Below are 22,123 nucleotides of genomic sequence, written 5' to 3'. Positions count from 1 at the left end.
AAGTTGAATAAAGAACCAATATGTGCAAGCTTATTACCGCCACAGATTAAGATGTGTTTTTGTCCTCTATGATTTCTAAAGCCTGATTATACATTTGAATTAAATCTGTTTTGATTATTAAAATAACATATCTGGAGAACAGCCCCACGCTGGCTGAGGTATGGCAGTCTGAGTGCTTTCAAGCTTTTATTTAGTTCTCTAATTAATTTTTCTATATCCAGATTAATTTGCATGGTCTGACTAATGGTTTTTCACTCTGTTTCCTGTTTAATCAGGTTTAATGAATGCAACACTGCCCCCAAGTGCAGATGGTGACGCTACATGATAGGATGTAGGCACACACCTGAGCAGAACCTCAACACAAGCAGTTGTAAGCAGAAGGTACCGCTCGCAGCAGCACTGATCTGTAGCTGAAACGATTAGTCGACTAGAATGGCTCTCCAAGAGGCAAACGGTGCATTCAGATGCTCCTCAGACATTCCCATTGAGTCAATCTTCCAACTTTGGTGTGTTCATGAGCTTTGAATTGTAAAGTGGGAGAAGATCACCACGTTGAAAGCCTCGACTGTATATAAAGATGGAAGACGCAGCTGTCCGAGTCCTCCCACTGTACAAAAACTAAGACAAAATATAGCGGATACGGATCATCCTGAGGTCCCGCCCCTACACCCGCCAAACGACCAATCATGAGTCAATCACAGTTTGCTAATCATGATGCCATTTTATAGCATCAAATCACTTTTTAACACCAAACTTATTAGAAAAATGAACACTTACACATACAACCCATATTCCAATAAAATTTGGGACGATGTCTAAAATGTAAATAAAACAGAATACCTCAAAGAGGGCGGGTTTATGACCTGTTGTTGTTGCCGTCGTTGATGTGAATTTTCCCAGTCAGGAACTCAGATTTCAGATTAAACTGACACCACAGGAAAAAATGCCGTATCTCGCCAAGCAAACAAAAGTAAAAAATAATTTGTTGTTATGTCCAGAAGTTTCTTTTGAGCCTAAACCTGTTCCGTTCCCCTAATCCAGTGGTTCTCAAACTTTTTTCTGTCGGGCCCCCCTTTGGAGAATGAAATATTTGTGGGGTCAAGTATAACTTTTATTGAAAGAAAAATCAATATTATAAGCATTCTTTTTGCTTTACTTTGAGTCATTTGTTGTGCAAATTAAAAACTATTTCAATTTTTGCTTGAACAATGCAAGTAAACTCAACAAGATTGCTCCCTGAGACAATACTTTTCCAAATAGAAATATGAATATATGTTTTTTTAAGATGTTTTCCTGCATATGTATTCATAAAGTTTCCTCTGAAAAAACGTGAGTGGCCTACTGATGTAATTGTACGGTGTGTAAGCATCTGAGTATATTTGTTAGGTTTCATATGATCGGGTGCCAGAGTTTAGAGACACAACACACAGAGAGGTCTTTCTTTCACCACATTCACATAAATCCAAGACTGTGATACGCGTCATCATATTTTCTTGTCTTGGATTTTGGTGGTGAATCATTGTCACAAAGTTTCGTCGCACATTTTTCATTTTGTCCCATTAAGAAGTATTCTCAAAACCTTGGCACCATGGCAGTGGATTTGTTTGTTGTAAATCCCTTTGGGAAACGCTGCCCTAACCTTAAGATAGGTGATACTAGACACTTAGGTGACTAACCCTCAGGAAGTGGTTTTGGTCGCTCAACCCAACAATTTTACAGCATTAACATGTTTTGTGACGTTGGTTCCAACAGCAAGTGTCATGCATCAACAATGAGTTGCAGTAAGGTGTTGAAAACAGCAAAACATTGTTTGTCACATGTCACATTTTGTACAATATCATAAGAGTTTTGCTGCAAAAGTTACATCCAAAGACCTTAATGAGAATACGTTGCCTAAATTAACTTGATACTGATTTTCACTTAGGTTTCATGTTTCTTATCATCTTAAGACAATGTTTACAACAAAAACAAGTTGAGCTATTAATTAATTGGTCTCACCAGAGTGCACATGTTCACTTTCCATGACCATAGAAAACTACCAACATCATCTTCACTCAGTGGCCTCCTAAGAGAAGACACCATATCTGGGTCACAGTAACACCAACTGCTAAATATCAGTCACGCCTCGGCCGTGAACACGTCCCTTTAATCAGGCTGTCGACATCAACGTGGAGCGGAGAGCTGACACAGATCCAGGATGCAACACATTACCATTATGAACTTCCTGCCTGGAGCCAGTGTGAGGAAGTGATACTGAGAGGAAATGAGAAAGAGGAAAAGGCCATAGAGGGAGAGCAGGAAAGTGAGCAGAGCGGGAGGTAAAGGCAGGGACACATGGAGACAGAGTGAGCGGGAGTGAGACTTCCCACTATTGACGTTGTGATCAGAGAGTGGAGGAGAGGTTAGACCCACGCATCCCTCTGCCCACTCCCTACTGCTAGAACTGGAGCGTACGGTTCCCTTTTATACAAAAGATCTGCATGGGAGAGACGCAGCCGTGGTCTCTTGTGCCGCCCCCCATTTAGATGTCACCGTACTTCCACAAAAGCGAGATAAATTACTCAGAACGTTGTAAGAACAGCCGTCAAAAAACCCCGGCTATGTCAGTGTCAGTGGGATACCAGAGAGCCCGCTGTGGGCAGTCTGAGTCCTACATGTACCGGTTTTAGACATGCATCAGGGCACTCTGCAGATTTATGATGGTAATCAAAGCAGAACTGCTGAATGCAGAAGGCAGACTTGACACACTGAGACATGATTCACGCCGTCTCTCACACATTAGACTGTACTATAGGACAAAAAAAAGCATCAGAGGACGTGCTTCACTCTGATTATTCTGACGATGGTAATACAAAAGAAACAATGTGCAGCTGAGTGCCATTAGCAGCAGAGAGGAGCAGCTATCACTGCAAAGAATACACTTAACAGGATTGCGTTTTTTTTATTCAACAATCACTAATAATATCTGTATGCAGTTTTAAACTATTATCTTTTAGACTATTTATTACATGTGCGTAATGTTTGAGTGTCTTTTTTAAGCACCTTATATATGAGAAGCACACGTAAATTTCATTGTATGCTTTTTTTTTAATACGACAATAAAGGAAATCTTGAATCTTGAAGGTGAAATTTGTGGTGCACATTTTTTGTTGAAAACAGAACATTATCAACAGAATAAGAAGAAGTGACAGTGCTGACTTTATGTCAAAGACGTTTATGTCTTGTGTTGCAGAGATATCGACTGAAATCAGCAGCTAACCAGCTAGCGCCGTCCAATCCTGTCTTGTAATACCACTTGTGCCTCTAGGGGCGATAGTGAGTCAGTGTAGCGTCCAGACTGCACTCAGAGAGGGAGAAGAAGCAGTAACCACAACAGTAAGCAGCTTTATGGCATCACACCTAAAATAAAACGTAAATCAAGTCAGAGTTGAGATGTGTTTATGAGACTGTTGCAATCCCCAGAGAGTTTCAGCTCCATCCCGGTGGAGATTACTTGCTCAGCGGAGCGAACAACAGCCCTGCAAAGAGACTGCATTATTAATTAATGTACAGATAGCTGCGTTATCATATCAGAGACAGGGCTGCAACAAAAACATCACAAACTTAGCTGAATAGTGCAGCTAGCAGGCCCCTTGGATCAGCATCTCATTCATCTGTGACTCCTCTCTGCAGGGCTGTTGGTCTCTGTGCGCTCTGCTGAGCAAGTAATCTCTGCAGGAATGAAGCTAGACTCTTAAACGTAGAATCTCAGTTTGGATGAAGGTCGCAATAACGTTTTGTTGACATTGCAAGGTTTATTGTTTGTTTATCTTGCACATTGCCCCTTTAAAGGTTTCTTCAGGGTACTACATGTAATGTGCAGGGACGCGTTTGACAATGTAGTTGATATTGTGCTGGTTCACTTGACAAAAAGTCAATGCTATTTTGCCATTGGATTTTGGATTACTGCAGAAAATGAGCTCTGAGGCAAACAAAAGCTTATCATATGTTTTGTTTGGCAGGATAATCTTCACAAATAAACACCATTTTTATGAATTTTGAAGCATAAATGCAATCTCAAGGAGTACAAAGCTAACATTAGGCTATAAACAAAGTAAACCACAGCTGCCTGAGAAGGACACAAGATTTACTGACATGTTTTATATTGTAGAACAAAAAGTGAAAATCGTTTAAAGTCGTGTTAACCACAGAGCTCATTTCAGGCATCCAACTAAGAGATGATTACAGAAAACCCATTGACTTTGAGAGAAGGGAACCGGAAGTTGTTTGGATGAGCTGTTCTCCAGAAACGCTGATTGTCTTGTTTGCTTAATATCAGTCACTGAGACATTTTCATAACAAGTTAAGAGATGGGTGTTGAGAGTTGAAATGTGGTCACTGAAAGCCACACATAAGCCAAAAAAAGATGGATTTAAAGTTACTTTCCGATCAATATCATGATATTGATTTCAGTCACAGAAAAGAGCACAGAAGAGGCTCCAGGCTGTCACATTCTTGAGCCTGAAGGACTCAAAGGAGGTAATTCAGTAGAGGCACACGGCGGCCGTGACGAGGGCGGAATGTGCATCAAGTGGCGCCACTGAACCATAATGACGGTCCATAAGTGCCTCCCACACTCCACGAGATAGGAGAGTGCCGCTGCTGACACTTCGGGCAAGTTGTCTCTCAGGCGCCGGCCCTCTCGACTCGCCGTCTGAATTGTCTTTGACCTTCAGCACACTTTCGTTTTGCTACAGCTTTGCTGCCATGGCTATGCGGCGGCGGGGCCACAGGTGCCCGCTGATGAGGTTGGCAGCTCCAGGGCGCCGTGTCGCCCACCTGCTCGACACTTGTTATATTGTCTGTGACCCGACGCGAGCAGCGACTTCTCTTCTTCTCTGCTGTTTTCAGAGGAGGCAACAGACTCTGCAGGTGCATAGGGTCATTTTTTTTTTACTTCTAGATTTCACCATGAAACTTCCCCAGTTTGTTATTAACATCCAGACAAGACTTTTTGGCATTGCAAGTTTTTTCAAATGTTATGTTTAGATACGCAAATGAGCTTTGAACTCATTAAATATGCGCTAATTTGCATATATTTCCCAGGCAGAAATCTGAACATTGGATTAAGCAAATTTTAAGTTATTATTTTATTTTTTGATATATTAGATTCAATTTTTTTTACAGAAGGAAGTTGGGATATCTGCTTTTATCATTTCATTCACAGAAAATACTTTCAAAAGCCATAAAAAAAAAATTTTTAGGAACAAAATGTTCTATAAATCAAGGTATGAATGATTGTAAAAACCTTATTATAAAAATTGTTCATTTTGAGAAATGGCCTTTAAAGGTTTTTATACCTTCTTAATATAGTCTAATTCATTGCAACAACAATATAGAACGTGTAAAACACATTATATTTTGCAGGAGAGTGGGAGCTTTCTAACAAAGGTTTAGACTACGCTCGCTGTAACAGAACGTTAACTTTTAGGAGAAATCTGCAGCCGCAAATGGATCAAATACAGTAAAATATACAACTGAAATAAGACATGTTATGGGAGAAAAATAGCCCAAAACCTCAAAATTCACTAGTGCATGAAAAAACGATGTTTTTCTCCAGCGTCTCGCCTTAATGAGTTTTCTAGAGAGAAGAGAAAAATATACGAGACAAACCTCGAGGGAAAGCGACCAAATTTATCCCTCTGCTCCACAGACGAAAACAGATTCTACTCGTGCGTATATGAACTTGTAGTTTCTGATGCTGCACAGTTGCATAAAGGCAGATCACAAATAAATGTCGGCATCTGAAAGAAGAGCTAAGTGACACGTTGCAGTGAAGCTCAAAGAGGTTGTAGACATCAGGCTGCAGTCCTCAGTACGTAAAGGTCAAAGCTCCTCTCGACAGCTGCTCACCGTATTGATTCTCGGCTCCATTGTGTGCTTCACCGTCTACAATCTGTGTTTACAGAGTGTCTTAATGTTCGCGTTCAGAGGGAATTAAGACATACAGAGATTCCTAATGCACAGCGGGAGATAGCTAGGTTTACAGATGAACCTCGTGCAGAATGATACAACAGAAATAGCAGAAACATGAGCGGAATACAAATCAATTAAAGCTGAGATGATGATTTGAATGATTTGATTAAACGTTTTAATCATATTTTAGGCAAAAACTCCAAATATTATCCGGCACAAAATTCTCCAATGTGCTGCTTTTCTTCTGTTTTATGTCAATTAAATTGAATACCTAACAGTTTTCTGGACTAATTGTCGTACAAAAGGCATCTGAACAAACCACTGAGGGCTGCAAGAAATGTAATGTTCTGACATTTTTTTAACAATTAACTGAGAAAATATTTGGCAGATTGATGAATAATGAAGTAATTGTTAGATGTTGCCCTAAAATAATTTCCATTTCATTTTATTTGGTTAGCTTGATGCAGTTTAAAAGAAACTGATGTCTGCACAGAGTTCATTAATAATTTTCTTCTTTTACATATGCATTAAAACTTACAGCTTTTAGCAACATAAAACCACAATGCACTACAAAAATGGAAATACATTAAAATGCACATTACACAAAACTATGGATGCTTATAGTTAACCACCTCACCTTGAACCGACAATGAGAGTTTTGACCGATTATTTTCTAACAGTTATTAACAACTTATGCAACCACATGTGTGTTTTCCTGGAGTAGCTTATTAGATAGTTTAACCTCTCTAGACTTTATGCAGATTACTTCTTTCAGAGGCTGCAGCAGACTTTTACAGGAGCGAAATAATGCTCCAAAGTTTTAGGCTTCTCATAACCGTGATCACAACAGAGAGGTAAGTGACACAATGTCAACTAGGACTGAGACAGAGTATACTAGGCAGACACACAGCTGACAACCTGACTTAAAATCAGCGGTGCAGACGTTGGGGGATGTGGCTGCACGAGTCCTAAACAATGCATGCAACATCGTGGCTGCGCAGCCGGTATGAGTCTGCAGTCGTCCACAAATGTGAGAAGTATACTAATTCTCTAAAGTTTGGGGTCACTTACACTTACAACACCTGAGCATTATGTTAGCAGCAGTAAAATGAACCTTCCCTGAAGGATCTAGAGGTAAAGTTGGAGATTTGTACAGGTTAAAATTATTATTTCTGCCCTTGTTTATGTCTTAACTGTATTTTCAATTCATATTGTAACTCATTTCTTAAATAAAACAGTTTGTTTTCATGGAAAACAACACAGACATTTTCTGTGTTACCCCAAACTTTTCAGCACTAGTGTATGTCTGTGACTAAACTCTACCAGCATGGAACAATGGGACTCAGTTGTCTCATAAAGGTTAACGATTGGTTGGTAGAATCCTTACAACAAACAAACACCACAGTACACCTTTAGGAGAACAATTGGTTAAAATGGGTATAGCTCTGGTTCCCTGTAGCCGCCCAGCACTTAGGCTTTGTTGAATTAATTCAACAAGTTCTCCAACATAAACGGCAGGAGTAAAAAAAAGTCAGGAGTTTCTGTGGATTTATGTTGTAAAACCACTGAGCTAGGTTTAGGGCAAAAACATCTGGTAAAATTAAGATTAATTACTTTATTAATCCTACAATGGGGATATTCAACCTCTGCATTTAACCCATCCTTTTTTTACACACAAGTGAACACACCATGCAAGGACCAGTGGGCAGCACATTTCTGCGCCCAGGGAGCTGTGCAGGGGGGTTAGGTGCCTTGCTCAAGGGCACTTCAGTCCTTGAACTGTCAGTACCTGGATTCGAACGGGCAACTCTCCAGTTACAAGCCCGCTTCCTAACCTCTAGGCCACGGACTGTAAGGCTGGAAATGAAATAGTTACAAGGGTCACGTGACTACCACAAGTGATGTTAAAAAAAAAATTCACGTGCCTTAAGTAAACAACGTAACTTAAGTTAAAAATGGTCTACTTTTGATTTCACGTTGGACTCGAACCCCACTCTGCTGGGTGAAAGTCCGCTGCTTGTTTGACCCATCCACCACCCCAACCTCTAACCAATCCGCCCTTTTAAACTTCACTTGGCTGTCAATCACTACTACGTCAGCAAGATGGCGGTATATATTAACGTTTTTGACAGGAGAACAGGCTGATTAATTTGATTTTAAGTGGTAGGATATTCCAGACCTGACAGCCTTTTATGGAGAACGTCCAAATGTAAAATCTACCATGTGGTTTTTACAGTTTGCAGTAGAGCATAATATGGACCATATAATATGGGTGAGCTTTAACGCCCTGTACTCTGCCTGAACGGGGCAAACGAAGGTTTTAAATCTGATCTCCCTCTGCAGGAGGTCCAGCGTGTTATCCAAACCTGGCCCACTGAAATCCCTCCATTCAGTTTTTCTCCTGGGTTCATTAACAGGCAGGAAGAGGACATTCTGTGGAGCAGTAGGTGCCAATCTGTCGCTCGGTGGAGAGCGGCCAGACTTCTGCTGCCGCTCCTCCTGCAGCCTCTCACATCTCATCTGATAGGTGGAATGATTAATTCCTCCGCACAGTAGCTGATGTTCGCCGGATACTCCATAGCCTTGCTTTGCATGTAAGTAGTAGCAATATATATGTAAATGTGCAACATCTGCATATACATGTCCTTCCTCTGCATTTATTACATTTTTACGGAACACTGAGTACCGAACTGATGAAATCACACATGAATACAAAAACAAAAATAAAATAAAATGTTCAATGTAGATACAACTGCTGGTTTTCAGTCTGCAGGGGAAGTGTCCACATGATAAAAACCTTCCCCCAAACCTTTAATCACAACTCTGATCAACACATGAGACTAAGATGAAGTGTTTCCCTATACAGCACTGTAAATTAATAAACAATCCAACAATTTGTAAAGCAACAACTGTCAGAGTTTAAGTGCAAACAGTGAATTGTTGAGCAGAAAATAATCACCTCAAACTGCTCGTGATTTGCAGAAGAAACTGTGTGAAATCAGTTGGATGTGCACATCAGCACGGGGGGGTCTGAGCTTATCTTCTGAAGCTGATTGCACAAAATGAAAATATGGCTCTGCTGTGTGTAATTGTGGCGCGTCAGCGCCCAACAGATGGAACCGCTACATGTAGAGAGATGCTTATGATAAATGGTCATTCTGGGTGAAAATCACAAGTATATCCTTCTTGATAAATCCAATTGCAGTTGTTTTTTTTAAGGGAATAAAACACTGTAATCAGTGGCATATCTTGTGGTGTGGAGTGAAAGGATGTGGTTCCTTGATAGAAAAAACACGTTTTTTTTCTTACAAATGTATGACTTTAAAATCTCTCAAAACATGATATTTTTTTCTCATAAATTTACGACTTTAATATCTGAAATTCTGAGGCTGTTTTCCCGGGAATAATGTAATGCACCGTCATGGTTAAAAATTCAAAACATTTTGCTGAGTCATTGGCGGCCCACCTGCATTACCTTTAACGCCCACAATTTGTGACTTACCGATCGACAATATCAGATTTTCCAAATACAGGAAACCTTTAACCTTATGTGATTCCTTGACAGAAAAAGGATTTTCTCAGAAATTTACCACTGTTATCATTGAGAATTTATGTTGTTGTTGTTTTTTTTAACAAATGTATGACTTTAAAATCTCTCAGAACAGCTGGGATTTTTTCTCAGAAATGTAAGACTTTAATCTGAAATTCTGAGACTGTTTTCTGGGAATATTGTAATGTACCGTCATCGTTAAAATACTTAAAAATTCAAAACATTTTGCTGAGTCATTAGCTGTCCACCTGCAGCACCTTTGACGGCCACCAGGGGGCCACAGCCCACATTTTGGGAATCACCTGTCCAAAGCATCAGATTTTCCAAATACAGGAAACCTCAAAAGTTAATTTAACAACAACTTTAACATTATGTGGTTCCTTAACAGAAAAAGGGGTTTTCTCATAATTTTACTACTGTTATCATTGAGAATTTATGTTTTTTACTTGCAGATGTATGACTTTAAAATCTCTCTGAAAATCTAATTTTTTTCAAATAAATTTACAAATTTAATGTCTGAAATTCTGAGGCTGTTTTCCGGGAATATTGTAATGCACCGTCATCGTTAAAGCACTTAAAAATTCAAAACATTTTGCTGAGTCGTTGGCCCACCTGCAGTACCTTTGAGGCCCACCAGGGGGCCGCAGCCCACACTTTGGGGCTCATCTGTCCACAATATTGGATTTTCCAAATACAGGAAACCTTAAAAGTTAACTTAATAGCTGGATAACTGTTTTTCAAAGAACTGATGAAACATGGCATGTCATTGCATGTTTGGCTTTCCATCAGGCAGTTTATTTTATAAGATAAACCAAAAATCCTGCTCTTGAATAAAGATAGTAAAAAAAAAACAATTTCTTTCTTTTTCAAACTGTCCATATCTTACACACACACACAAAAGATACCAACTCTAAAACGCTTTCAAATCTTGCTTAATTTCATGAAATAGGCGTCATGAAAAATATCAGCATAATAATGGGCAGTTAATGTTTTAACTGTGCTAAAGCTCCATTTTCTTTGTAATGAGTGCAGTACGAGTGGCAGAATTAATAAACCCATAGAATTATTCAAATCCAAGGCAATAATAGAAAAGGTCCCACATTTCAAGCAGCCTCCATTATGAAAACTTGTTAGCATATTTAACATTTCACCTTGTATCTGACGGTGATTTTATTAAATTACTATTTTTGAAAAAATAAAAAAAATTTCAGCAGGGAAGTTCGACCCTCGGCGAGGGAAGTAAACTGAAAAGTAAATTAACTGCTTATTAAAACATGAATATAGGCGTGAATATTGGTCAGACTACTTTAAATCAACTTGTTAAGGAGCCTTGAAGTCTCATTTGTCAGGAAAAAAAACAAATTATTGGCTTTAGCAGAGCTCCCGGTGCAGCAGGTGGGCTTATCTGCAGCTTCAGATTGACAAGAATTAGGTCCCCTCTGCAGCGACTGACTGCAGTGTCACTCGTCGTGGCGGAGAGCTTGAAGCATGTTTGCTGATCTGATGATCTCTAATTAGATTTCCCCACCACTGTGGAAAATGAGCCATCAATTAGAGCGATGTGATTAGGGGACCGATTTGATTCCTGTCAAGCACCTGCTGCCTTTCAGACTCGTCGAGTTACTGGAACGCTCCGCGGCTGAGTGACGGGAGGAAACATGATGTGATTAAAGGGGGCGTGTCCTCTGATAACAGGCCTGTTTACCTGTTGTTTCTGATGTATGACATTAGTGCATCCTCCTTTATAAACAGAGCAACAGAAGAAGAAAAGTGTCTTTCCAATCTGCAGAGGCCAGCTTTGGATCAGTCAAGTGTAGAAGAAACATCCATCACGCCGTCTGACTGTTTGTTTCGATTTAGCCGGAGCTGTCAATCAAACTCTGGTGCACAGACTAAACAACCAACAAAGACACAGATAGATGATCACCTCCACCACTGAGGTTAGGTTTTGGTTTGGTTTGTTTTTCTGCTGGTCAGGTTCACTTGGAAGGTTGTAGCTCGGGCCAAGATAGAAGAAGAAACAATTAAATGTAAGACAAATTATTTTTATTCATTCTTGACATGCCGCCATACCTAAGCACTGTATTAAACTGGTCACATAGTTATTAATTAATGCTCAATGTTTCCCGGACTAATGCTGAATTTGAAAAAAACTGCTTTCAGTTTTTCTGCTGCATCTACCAGGAACATCTTACAACTTTCACTCAAACTCAACACAATTATAACTATGGGCCAGTGTAAAACTATGATAACCAATAATCTTAATCATCAAATAACCTCATGAGTTCAAAAACTTTACTACAATGAAACTCTTTTTGCTGATCTTGAAATGTTCAGGAAGCACATTCCTGATTTGTGACATACAGGTAACATGTCTGTCTGTTACAACACGAGTGATGGGATTTAACCTCAATACAGTCCTGTTGTTGTCTGTTTCCTGTGCAGTTATCACTTTTTACAACACACGACAAGGTCCAGTTAGAGTCCTGATTGTTACAAGTGTCACGATTCTACAAGGACACAATTTGATTAGACTTTTAATTTTAAGCTCACGATTGGATGTGATTGGTTTTTGTCATTATGAGACCATCACATCTTGAAACAAGTCTGTGAGCTACACTGTGTTGTCTTTGAAGTGTTGTTTTTTTGTCCTGATAGAGAGAAAATAAAACACAGAGAATCACAGATCCTGCTTTTGATTTTTAGGAAATAAATCAAATCAAAAAAAGTCATAAATTGTGCGCTTTTGATTTTGACCTTCAAAAGTTAATTTGATTATAATTAAAATTGCTCCACACATTTCTAAAAACGCTCATAATTGTGTTTTTTTTCATGACCTTTTTGTGTGAAAACCAGAGATAAATAAAACATAAGCCACCTCTTCTCATTGACCTCTACGCAGGTCAGTGAAATAAAGTAAAATCTTGTTAATCCAAATGGTTTCCAGTGTGTGAGCTGCACGCTGTCTGCTCATCTCTCTCACTGCTTATTAGTCATGCAACAGCTCCCTGTCCAGACAGCCCGACCTTCCAACCCCATTTCTCATTTTCCAATCAGCCGGTGCCATAAACTGTAATTGCTGTGTCAGGCTGTTGACTTTGTTTCAAGTCCGGGCCCTCTGATGGGAGCGAGGAGGAGATGGCAGTCAGAATTCAGCCCCGGAACGCCACAAGAATGGAACAAACGCTGCTTCATTTTCAAGACAGAAAGTCTGAGTGTAATATCGAAGACCGTGAGAGGGACATTTTCCTCCTCGTTCACATTTCTGGTTTTCCAGGCGGGCGTGCTTACATGAAAGTGCCGCGGGCTGCAGGAACAGTGGGCCACTTTGTCAGAAAAAACAGAAAGCCTTAAATACATGAAGTCTCATCTGCGTCTTAGTGGAAAAGACTCGGAGCAAATCTGATATCTAAACACTGCTGCTGCGGAGACAGCGGGACATTTGTCCTTTTTGTTTTAACAGTGTGAGTCTCAGGCTGCGGGATTATACACGCTCTTCACTTCACATCTCTGAAAGCGTCTGATTAATGGCAGAGGGGTTTGAGTTCCAGAGTGACTCAACTATTAATGATAGCGTCTGCATGTGCATGTTCTTTCCCAGGATAAATAAAACACTGAAGGTGCAGAGAGAAAGTGCACGTAACGCTCGGAAATATCATTTCCCCACGTGGGGCCACGAAGCAGAGATAAAACTATCCAATCAGTGAGATGACAGCCTGTATAGCTTAATGCTAGCAAAACATCACTGATAACAAATTAATCACACCATCAGCGGTGTAAATCACAAGTTTCACCACGATACAATCGATATCTGGTCTTTGGACAACGGTACGATATTTGCGGATATCACAAAATCTACCACGATACAATTTTATATTATATTTGATTTAATTCTGGTCCGTGTGATCAACATGACATGATTCAATTTATCACAATTAGTTACATTGATATCAACTCACTATGATTTGACATTTTTATTACTGAGCTCTTCCAGACATTTAAATGAAAAACAATCCTTTCTTTAAAAGTGGGAATTTCAAAACAAAGGTGTGAAATGAGAGAAAATACATACAGAAAGAAAATATGAGAAATGAAAAGTGTCCCAAAAGGAAAATGCAACTGCAAAATCAGTCAAAAATAATCATTAGATATTTTTTTCAACTTGTTAAACTCCAGACAGTACAGAAGAAAGAAGAGGATGTTGCATTATAAGTCTGATATAAAGAAGTCTTTGAGAAGGTGACCCTACTTCTCTCTTGATTTATTACCTCAGTAAACATTTTGCTAATGAGTTTATGATCTCAGTTGTTAGTTTGAAGGATTCTTCAATACAGAATGAAGTTCATTTAGTAAATTATTGTCCCATTTAGATTAAAATCCATGAAAAAGCAGGATCTGATTTAGCGTGTGGCTATATTGTGTTTGGCAACCTGCTACCATGGCGACCAGTCAGTTAGGACAAAATTTTGCCATCCTTATTTCGGTAAATAGATACATAAAACAGGTTGATGATGATTACTTGTGACTTGTGTTTCTTTATTCCAATGTTTACATTGTACACTATAATGCCCATATTTATTTATTTATTTATTTATCTATTCCCCCCTAAGATTGCACTTTATTTAACCCATTTTTAATATCTAATGCTGATCTTTTAACTCATATTTGCACTGCCTTGTCTTACCTTTTTGCACCTTAACATACACACTGTTTTTTTCTTATGCTGTGTGTTGTATATGTGTATGTGTGTGTGTATGTATGTATGGTATTGTATATCGCCATTCAGCCTAAAAATACTGCCGTATGAGTTTTTCGTCCATATCGCCCAGCCCTAATGACAGCAGAGGTCTTTACAGAACTTTTGCAGAAACGTAGTATGAAACAGGCTGATTTACATTCACTTCTTGCAACAAAAACCAAATGCCGAGCTCGAGGCCTGAGAGCGAGCCCACAGACCAGAGGGTGACGTCACAGCAGCTACATCCACTTTAATACAGCCAGCAGCCTATTTATCTTTATAAATAGAAATCTGGGGACATAACAAGCTGCACAATGCCGTTTCCAGAGAGATAACAGCCTGTTCCCTGAGTGTCACAGCAGAGATTCACACAATCCAACATCACTGCAATCAGAGCAGCTAATCTGAGTTATTCAATTTAAAAAATGCCATTCACCGGCTTAGTGACTTGAGGCTCACACAGAGTCTCCAGTGCGGTTCAAGGGACAGCCGGTTCGTCTGTTGTCTTCAGATTAGAGGGAGTATTCCCCTTCGGAGCGCCGGCGTTCCTGCAGCCAGAAGCTCACTTGAAGCTGCATCAAACACAGAGGAAGCTCATCTAATCTCACAATCTCACACTTGAACTAAAGACCAATTTTCGGCAGCCGGCGCGTCCGCACACGGGGGCAGTTTTTAGAGTGACAAGTGCTCTCTGTTTGAGCCAAGTGCTCCTCCCACAGCAGCAGGAGAGGGATGCTGCCTTCTAGCGCTCCCTGTCTGCCGAGAGCTGATAAGTCAGTCAGGGAGGCTACGACCAGTCCTCCAGATGTCCTTGAAGAGAAAACATGTCGGCAGATGCACAGGTCTCAGTCTCATGACCAATTAGTGTAAACTGTGTCTTTACATGAAAGGTTAAAAGTCTGTTTATGTGCACTACAGACTGCAGGAAGCGGCGAGATACAGATGTTTCAGTGCAGAAGATCAGCACTCGTCTGCAGGGAGGAGCGGATTCCCTGCAAAGTGACAGCAACAGATATCAAAACACTGGAGGGTACTCCAGTCACGCGCCACTGCTCGGTTTCCTCTCCACTTCACACAGAAATACACAAACACGCTGAAGGCAGAGAGGAGGTGAGCTTCGTTCTCTGCAGCCTTGAAGCTTTGCTGCCAAGGACATCACCATATAACTGAGTGAATCTACAGACACAATCTGTGATCCGAGTTTCATTTTGCCATAAATGAAGGACTTTGGAGCAGCTTTTGTGAAAAATCTATTTGCAATTTTGAACAGTAAAATTGTGCTTTGAACACATCACAGGAACAGTTCATGGGCCTTCATGTAATAAGAAAAGGAATTTGGAACTGAGTCTGATTGATAACAAGCAGGAAGTTCAGCTGTTACACGTCTTTAACTTGCCACCTTCAATGTGTAATATGGAATTTACTCAATGAAACCAATAATAACAGACAGAGCAACACCATCATTTTTAACAGCAGCTGAATTATCTGCAAAAGGTCTCCTGTTGCTAATGTTTGCTCAGCTTGTTTCTCTGATCACAGAAGATCCAGTAATCCAGGAGGTTTTTATCAGGAGCCGAATTATCTGCAGAGGTCTCCGCGTATCCGAACAAATTGAAAATAGTAATTTAGACCAGTAAAAACACCAAATAAAGCAGTTTCACATTAAAAATGAGTGTTTCTTCAATGCAGTTTGGCGTGCTAGAGGGAGGAACCAGACCCAATTGACAGGCAACATACTTTGATTAAGATTTAGATTAGGACTCAAAATTTCTTTAGGTTTGTAAATTGTTGGAAATATATTGGAAATTTAAGTACACAACTGAATAAAATATCTTATATTACATAGTTCTCTTCATTTTTAGACATTTTATTGCAGAAATGTGACTTTAAGTTCCCATAGAACTCAAAAGTTCAGTTCAGGAGGTTTTTAATCGGGGGCCGAATTATCTGCAGAGGTCTCTGCGTCTCCAATAAAATGGACCCAGTAACTTAGACTGTAAAAAACACTTAATATAGCAGTTTCACATTAAAAATGAGTATTTCTTCAATGCAGTTTGGCGTGCTAGAGGGAGCCACTGATGCTTTTCTTTTGTTGCTATCACTGAAATTAAGTTAAGTTAAAATAAATAGTCAAAAACAACCAAGATCTAAAGGGTGTCTCATAAAAAATGTGGCTAAAAACTGAATAAAAGGTAAATTTATCACAACAAAACGGCATATGACGCAATTGACAGGCAACATACTTTCATTAAAATTACTTAAAATTTCTCTCGGTTTGCGAATTATTGGAAATATTTAGGAAATTTAAGTACAACTGAACAACTGAACAAAATCTATTATATATTGTCATTTTTAGACATTTTATTGCAGAAATGTTACTTTAAGGTTCCCACAGAACTCAAAAGCTGTTTAAAATAAGGACATGATGCTCTGTAAAGTGACTCGCTGCATTTCTTTGAATAAACTGATGATAATCAAACTCCAGCAGGCCGTGTGGTTAAACTTATTGTTCGGATACACCACGGCAGAGCCTCCCAAACCACTGCAACAAGTTTTTCATCAACACATCGACTGAAGTGGAGAGAGAAATGGTGACATAATATACTGTGGGATATTTCAAGCTTTACAAAATTAATTCATCTGTGCAAATGGAGTGGGCGGCTGGACGGAAGCCCTCACAAGGCTCATTTTCATACCATAATAAAGACCCTGTTCTGTTCTGGGGAGACAGTTAAGAGAGTGGAGGCTGTTGCGTTGCCGCGGCAATAACCTGAAACTTATTAGATTCAGATAAGAGCAGAATGAACACTCCCGGCTCTCCCGTGTGTTGCTTTTGACTCGGATTATGTACCACATCAAAGGCCCCGTTCCTCGAATTCAGAGCTTAATGCAGCTCCGGTGACAGTAATGCACGTGTAGGAACAAAGAGCTTCATGTGGTTTCACAGAGGAATGGAGAGGAACACGGCTACAGTGGTTTAATAGTTATTTCACCTGACTCTGGGAGGAAAAGGGGACGGGCAGGTAATCTGTGAAGTCTGGAATATGTAGCAGGAATGGGGGTAACGCTTTATATTAAGGTCCTTGTAATAACCATTAATTAACAAGTAATAAGGCCCTTGAAAGTCCTTACAAGATGCTTATTAACATTACTGTGTGTTTATAAGCCTAAATAAGGTTTATAATGGCATTATAATACAGCTAATAGCAGGCTATAAGAGATGTATAATAAGAACATTAATAAAAGCCTCATGAGTATCTTATAATTCTTCATTATAGCATTATATATAAGACATAATCCACCCATTATGTCTTTGCCATGCCTTTATTAATCTTTTGTTTGCTTATTGATATTAAAATATACTTTTTTGCTCATCTATTATAAGTTAACTATGCTTTTTGCAGTTAAAGGGATCTAAAGCAAGAACAATGCCTTACTACTTGTTAATTAATGGTTATTACAAGGACCTTAATATAAAGCGTTACCGAAGTGGGTTTTCTGCAGTGCAAATTAAATGTAGACTTTTAGGTTAGGGTCATTGCCATGCTTAATTATGCTTCCTAAATTTCTGCAGCAAGTTTTGGTTTGATGCCAGTTAATGTATATTAATTGATGTAATGTTATATTTGGCCATTTTTGTACCCGATAATTAATAAAAAGATCCAAGAATCCCTTCAAAATACAACATAAAGACACCAAGACTGAACAGCCTCAGCCGATGTTGCAACATATGTGCTGTTACCGTTACTGCAGCAGGTGAGAAAATAAACTCAAGACCTTTGTAAATGAAATTCAGCCCTTTTTAATGCCTTATAAGCATTAATGTCTTCTATTTATACATCCTACTTGAAAATTTCTCGCACTCTTCTTGTTTTTGTTTTAAGTTTTGTGTCTTTTTTCCACATAATAAATGATCGATTTGGCGCCCCTGTTGTTTTTTTACATTAATATCGCTTATCAGGGTTTTTTCTGATGAACCACAAAGGCCAGAGACATGACAGGCTCTGTGAGTTAGCCGTTCTGGACTTTGACAAAATGTCCTATTGGCCAGTCCATCCCTGCATGTACCACTCATCCATCCTGTTGACCAGTGAAACCAATAAATTGTTGTAACTGCATCCTGGATCCTGTGTTTCAATCTAAAAGTGCACCACATCAGATGTTCACTGAACCAACATCTTCACAGTGCAGCTTGACTTTGCATATTTGAAGCCCCACTGGAAAAGTTGGTGTACGCTTCTCACAATGGGAGGTAGAGCTACTCAATCTGCAGAACTGATGAGTCGCTTTGCATCTATTTTAAGCAGAAAACAGCTTTTAAGGGTCTTCAGCAGTCACAGATTACTCTTCAACAACCAAAATACATTTACAGCCTCTGAGCCGCTCGTTCCTGCTTCCTAAAAATACTCCCACAGGGCCAGCGAACACCTTGTGTGGCTGACAGGAGGCTGCGTCATTGTTTGTGACTGGCATCAGAAGAAAACACTCACCGCTGCTGCGACTCTTGCGGTTGGCCTTCCCTCCCGTCAGCAACATCTTCAAGCTGTTCCTAAACATGACTGCAGCAGATGCCCCGGACTAGACTACAGAGAAATCTGTTGGGGGAGAGAAAAGACAATAAACATGAATATTTGACCAACTGTCTGCTGTAAGATCTGACTGACATCGTTAACGACAGAATTCATTAGAGAAAACAGAGCGAAGACACAAATAAACCAGGCAGAGGACAAGAATACAAGAGCTTTAATACCACTTCCTGTCAAACTTTACTGTTATTAATAATTATAATGAAATGGGTTACTTAGACATTATTTAGATAATCAATCCAGGAAGCTTCTATCAACATATACTGAAGATTATGGCTGGGAGATTAATCACATTTTATTTTTATTTATTAAAAAAAAAAAATAATAATCAAGATAAAAACAGGAATCCTTTTCACTGTGAATAACTACAAACTACATAAAAATAAAATTATAAATCCAAAGGAGTTTTCAGTAGGTTGTGCTGCTGCACTTCAACATATTTGGGTTTTTTTCTAATTTATTAATTTAATGCATGAAATATATTTTTAGTAGTTTTTAGTAGGCTCATTTTTCATACTTATGTTTCATTATATTATTTAATAATCAGTTAAATTATGTTTAAAATTCAAGAAAATACAGTGTTAAAAAGCATGTTTTTGTATTTAAATCATGATATGAGACCAGATATCATCTTTGATTTTTGGATATTTGTGTTTTTTATTATTTGCCTTTAGCAATGTCTACACATTACTGATGATTATTTATCAAAAATCTTAATGTGTAAATATTTTTTTGGAAACACTTACAGTCAACCCTACAATATCATAACAATATTAACAGAGGAACTGGGTAAAAAAAAAACCATAATATTTTATTTTCTCACTAATACAGTTGGTGACTGTGCATTGGATGATTGTGGCGATTAAACAGACAGCAAATACTTTAAATTAGTGCAAATAAAGTGAATAAAATGTGTGCTTGGCCTTCAGAAGGTCAAGGTCATATCTAATATACAATATTTAGTATGCACAACACAAATAATATAGTATTCAGTATCATAAAAGTACAAAAAAGGAGGCAAAATGCAGACAGATAAAGTGCACCTTAAAGCATGACATCGTCTAACTAACCCCTCCCCCCCTCCTTGTCACACACACACACACACACACACACACACACACACACACACACACACACAGAAAGCATGGCAGCAGATGTTCTCCATTAGATGGGAGTGACTCAGCGAAGCCCCACAGACGAGCTCCAGCTGAGGAGACGCTTTGGACCCAAACAACCCGAAGAGGAGGACACGGAAAAGCTCTCAAACAGCCCCCACCCCGTTACCCCCCGCCCCCCCAAACCTGCTTAACTAATGTTTTTCACAATCCCCCCCGCCCCGCCCCCCTCAGAGATCTAAAGGGTCATAATGCTCCACACACTGGAGGGACATCAGGGTAACGGCAATGACAATGAAACAACACATGATATTATAGCTATCAGCTAGGATGAAAATTAACATTTATTTTGCTTTTTGTGATTCATTTATGATTTTTTAATTATGTTGTTGAGTATTTTTTAAGAGGAATAATCTCTCTTAACCTTTTGCCCAAATGGACTAATGGTATTAATGGTATTATTTAATATTTATTTAATTAATTAAGTTGTGCATGACAGACTTTCTTTAGAAATCATGTGCAATAATTCCATTTGTCACACTGTTGTTACATATATACATATCTGTGCATACCTCTATTTACTTTAAATGTATGTTCATATTTCTATGTGTACATATGTCTATTACCTAAGACTTGTTGCATATGAATGTTATATTATAAATACAAAATGTTAAAGACTTTTCAGCAGGTTGTATTGCTGCACTTCAACATTTTTAATTTTTTAAAAATGGTCCAAATTATTAATTTTATGCATGAAATATATGTTTAGTCGTTTTCAGTAGGTTAAAGTGCACTAATGTCACATAATTGATCTGATTTTATTTTTCTCTTATTTATTTTCCATAGAAATCATGTGCAATAATTCCATTTGTCGCTTACACTGTTGTTACATATTCAAATATCTGTGCATATCTCTATTTACTTCAAATGTACGTCTATATTTCATATTTATATTTTATTTCTATTTGTACATATCTCTATTACCTAAACTTGTTGCATGTGTATGTTATGTTACTGTTGAATATTTAGTGTATTTTATTTACAGACTTAGTTATTTCCATTTCTATTTCTTATTCAGCAGCGACTGTAACTAAAGCAATTAATAAAGTTTTTAAAAATGATGGTTAATTCAAGGTGGGAACATGGGAATTAAATTTAATTTGATTCATGGGAAATTTGTCAGAAATTTACAGGAAATAACTGGAATAAAATACACTGTAAAAAAAAATGTTGTAGAAATTTCAGTAAAACACTATCGAATTGCATCAGAAATAGGGCGTAAAATCTAAAATTGAATGTCACTGTAGTAGATGCTTTTATTTACTGTTGATCAAGGATTAGTACAAAACTTTTAAGCTGTAGGGAAATAAACTGTTTTTTCTTGTAAAATTAAAGGAGAAATACCATAATGTCACAAGGACACAGTAACCCTAAAAATAAAAGGGACTAAATGTTTTTGCTGATATTTACATATAAATTTACAGAATAAACCCACTAACTGTATTTTTTACGGCGAAGTTCTGTCAACCACTGCTGCCAGTATTTTGCCGTAAATTAAACAGATTTTTTTTACGATGTAGAAATTTGTGGGTTATTTGCTCAGGCCCTCATATGCAGAACTTGTACTATCAGCAGACATGCAAAAAATGAATTAATGTGCCAAATACATACAATAACATATGAAAAGTGCCATGGGGTGAATTACGTAGCTGGCATGTTAACTAACAGCAAAGGTACTTTGAGAATCCGACAATGTGGGTTCTGCAAGCTTAACATGAACAACTAATTTAAAAAAAAAGAGTAATGCAAGCAAAAAAAAAAGATAGGAAAAACTGGCAGAATGTTTTATAAAGTTATCTATCTGCTAACTGATATATATACGATTCAAAATAATTAAATATATTCCAGTAATGTATCAAAATCAAACGTTTTTTCTGCCGCCACTTGGCTCAGACGGTGCAGGAGTGTTGGCTGCACATGTGAGGGCAGCTCCACTGTTCTGCAGAGCGCTGATTGCTGTTTAATGGATGCTGGCAGATTATCATATGATGGAAGAGTGCTGCTCAATGCATCAGGCCAAGTATTGCTTTTTTTATGTGCATTAATGCCCAAATAAATGAAACATTAAAAGTTGATTTAAAAAAATTCCACCTCTTGAAAATTAACCGGAAATGTTCTG

General features: G+C 38.5%; 1 protein-coding gene across 1 annotated transcript in view; it reads right to left on the bottom strand.

Moving 5' to 3' along the window:
• tanc2b (tetratricopeptide repeat, ankyrin repeat and coiled-coil containing 2b) overlaps positions 1-22,123 on the bottom strand; it is a 218,633-nt gene that overhangs the window by 144,559 nt on the left and 51,951 nt on the right. Inside the window, exon 3 of the mRNA XM_059325075.1 lies at positions 18,734-18,838. Within this exon, the coding sequence (XP_059181058.1) occupies positions 18,734-18,800 (67 nt within the window). The 5' untranslated portion in view covers positions 18,801-18,838. The remainder of the gene's footprint in view (positions 1-18,733; positions 18,839-22,123) is intronic.

This window comes from Centropristis striata, chromosome 21, assembly GCF_030273125.1.
Source record: "Centropristis striata isolate RG_2023a ecotype Rhode Island chromosome 21, C.striata_1.0, whole genome shotgun sequence".
Classification (NCBI taxonomy): Eukaryota; Metazoa; Chordata; class Actinopteri; order Perciformes; family Serranidae; genus Centropristis; species Centropristis striata.
This window is presented reverse-complemented; position numbering and strand designations above follow the sequence as displayed.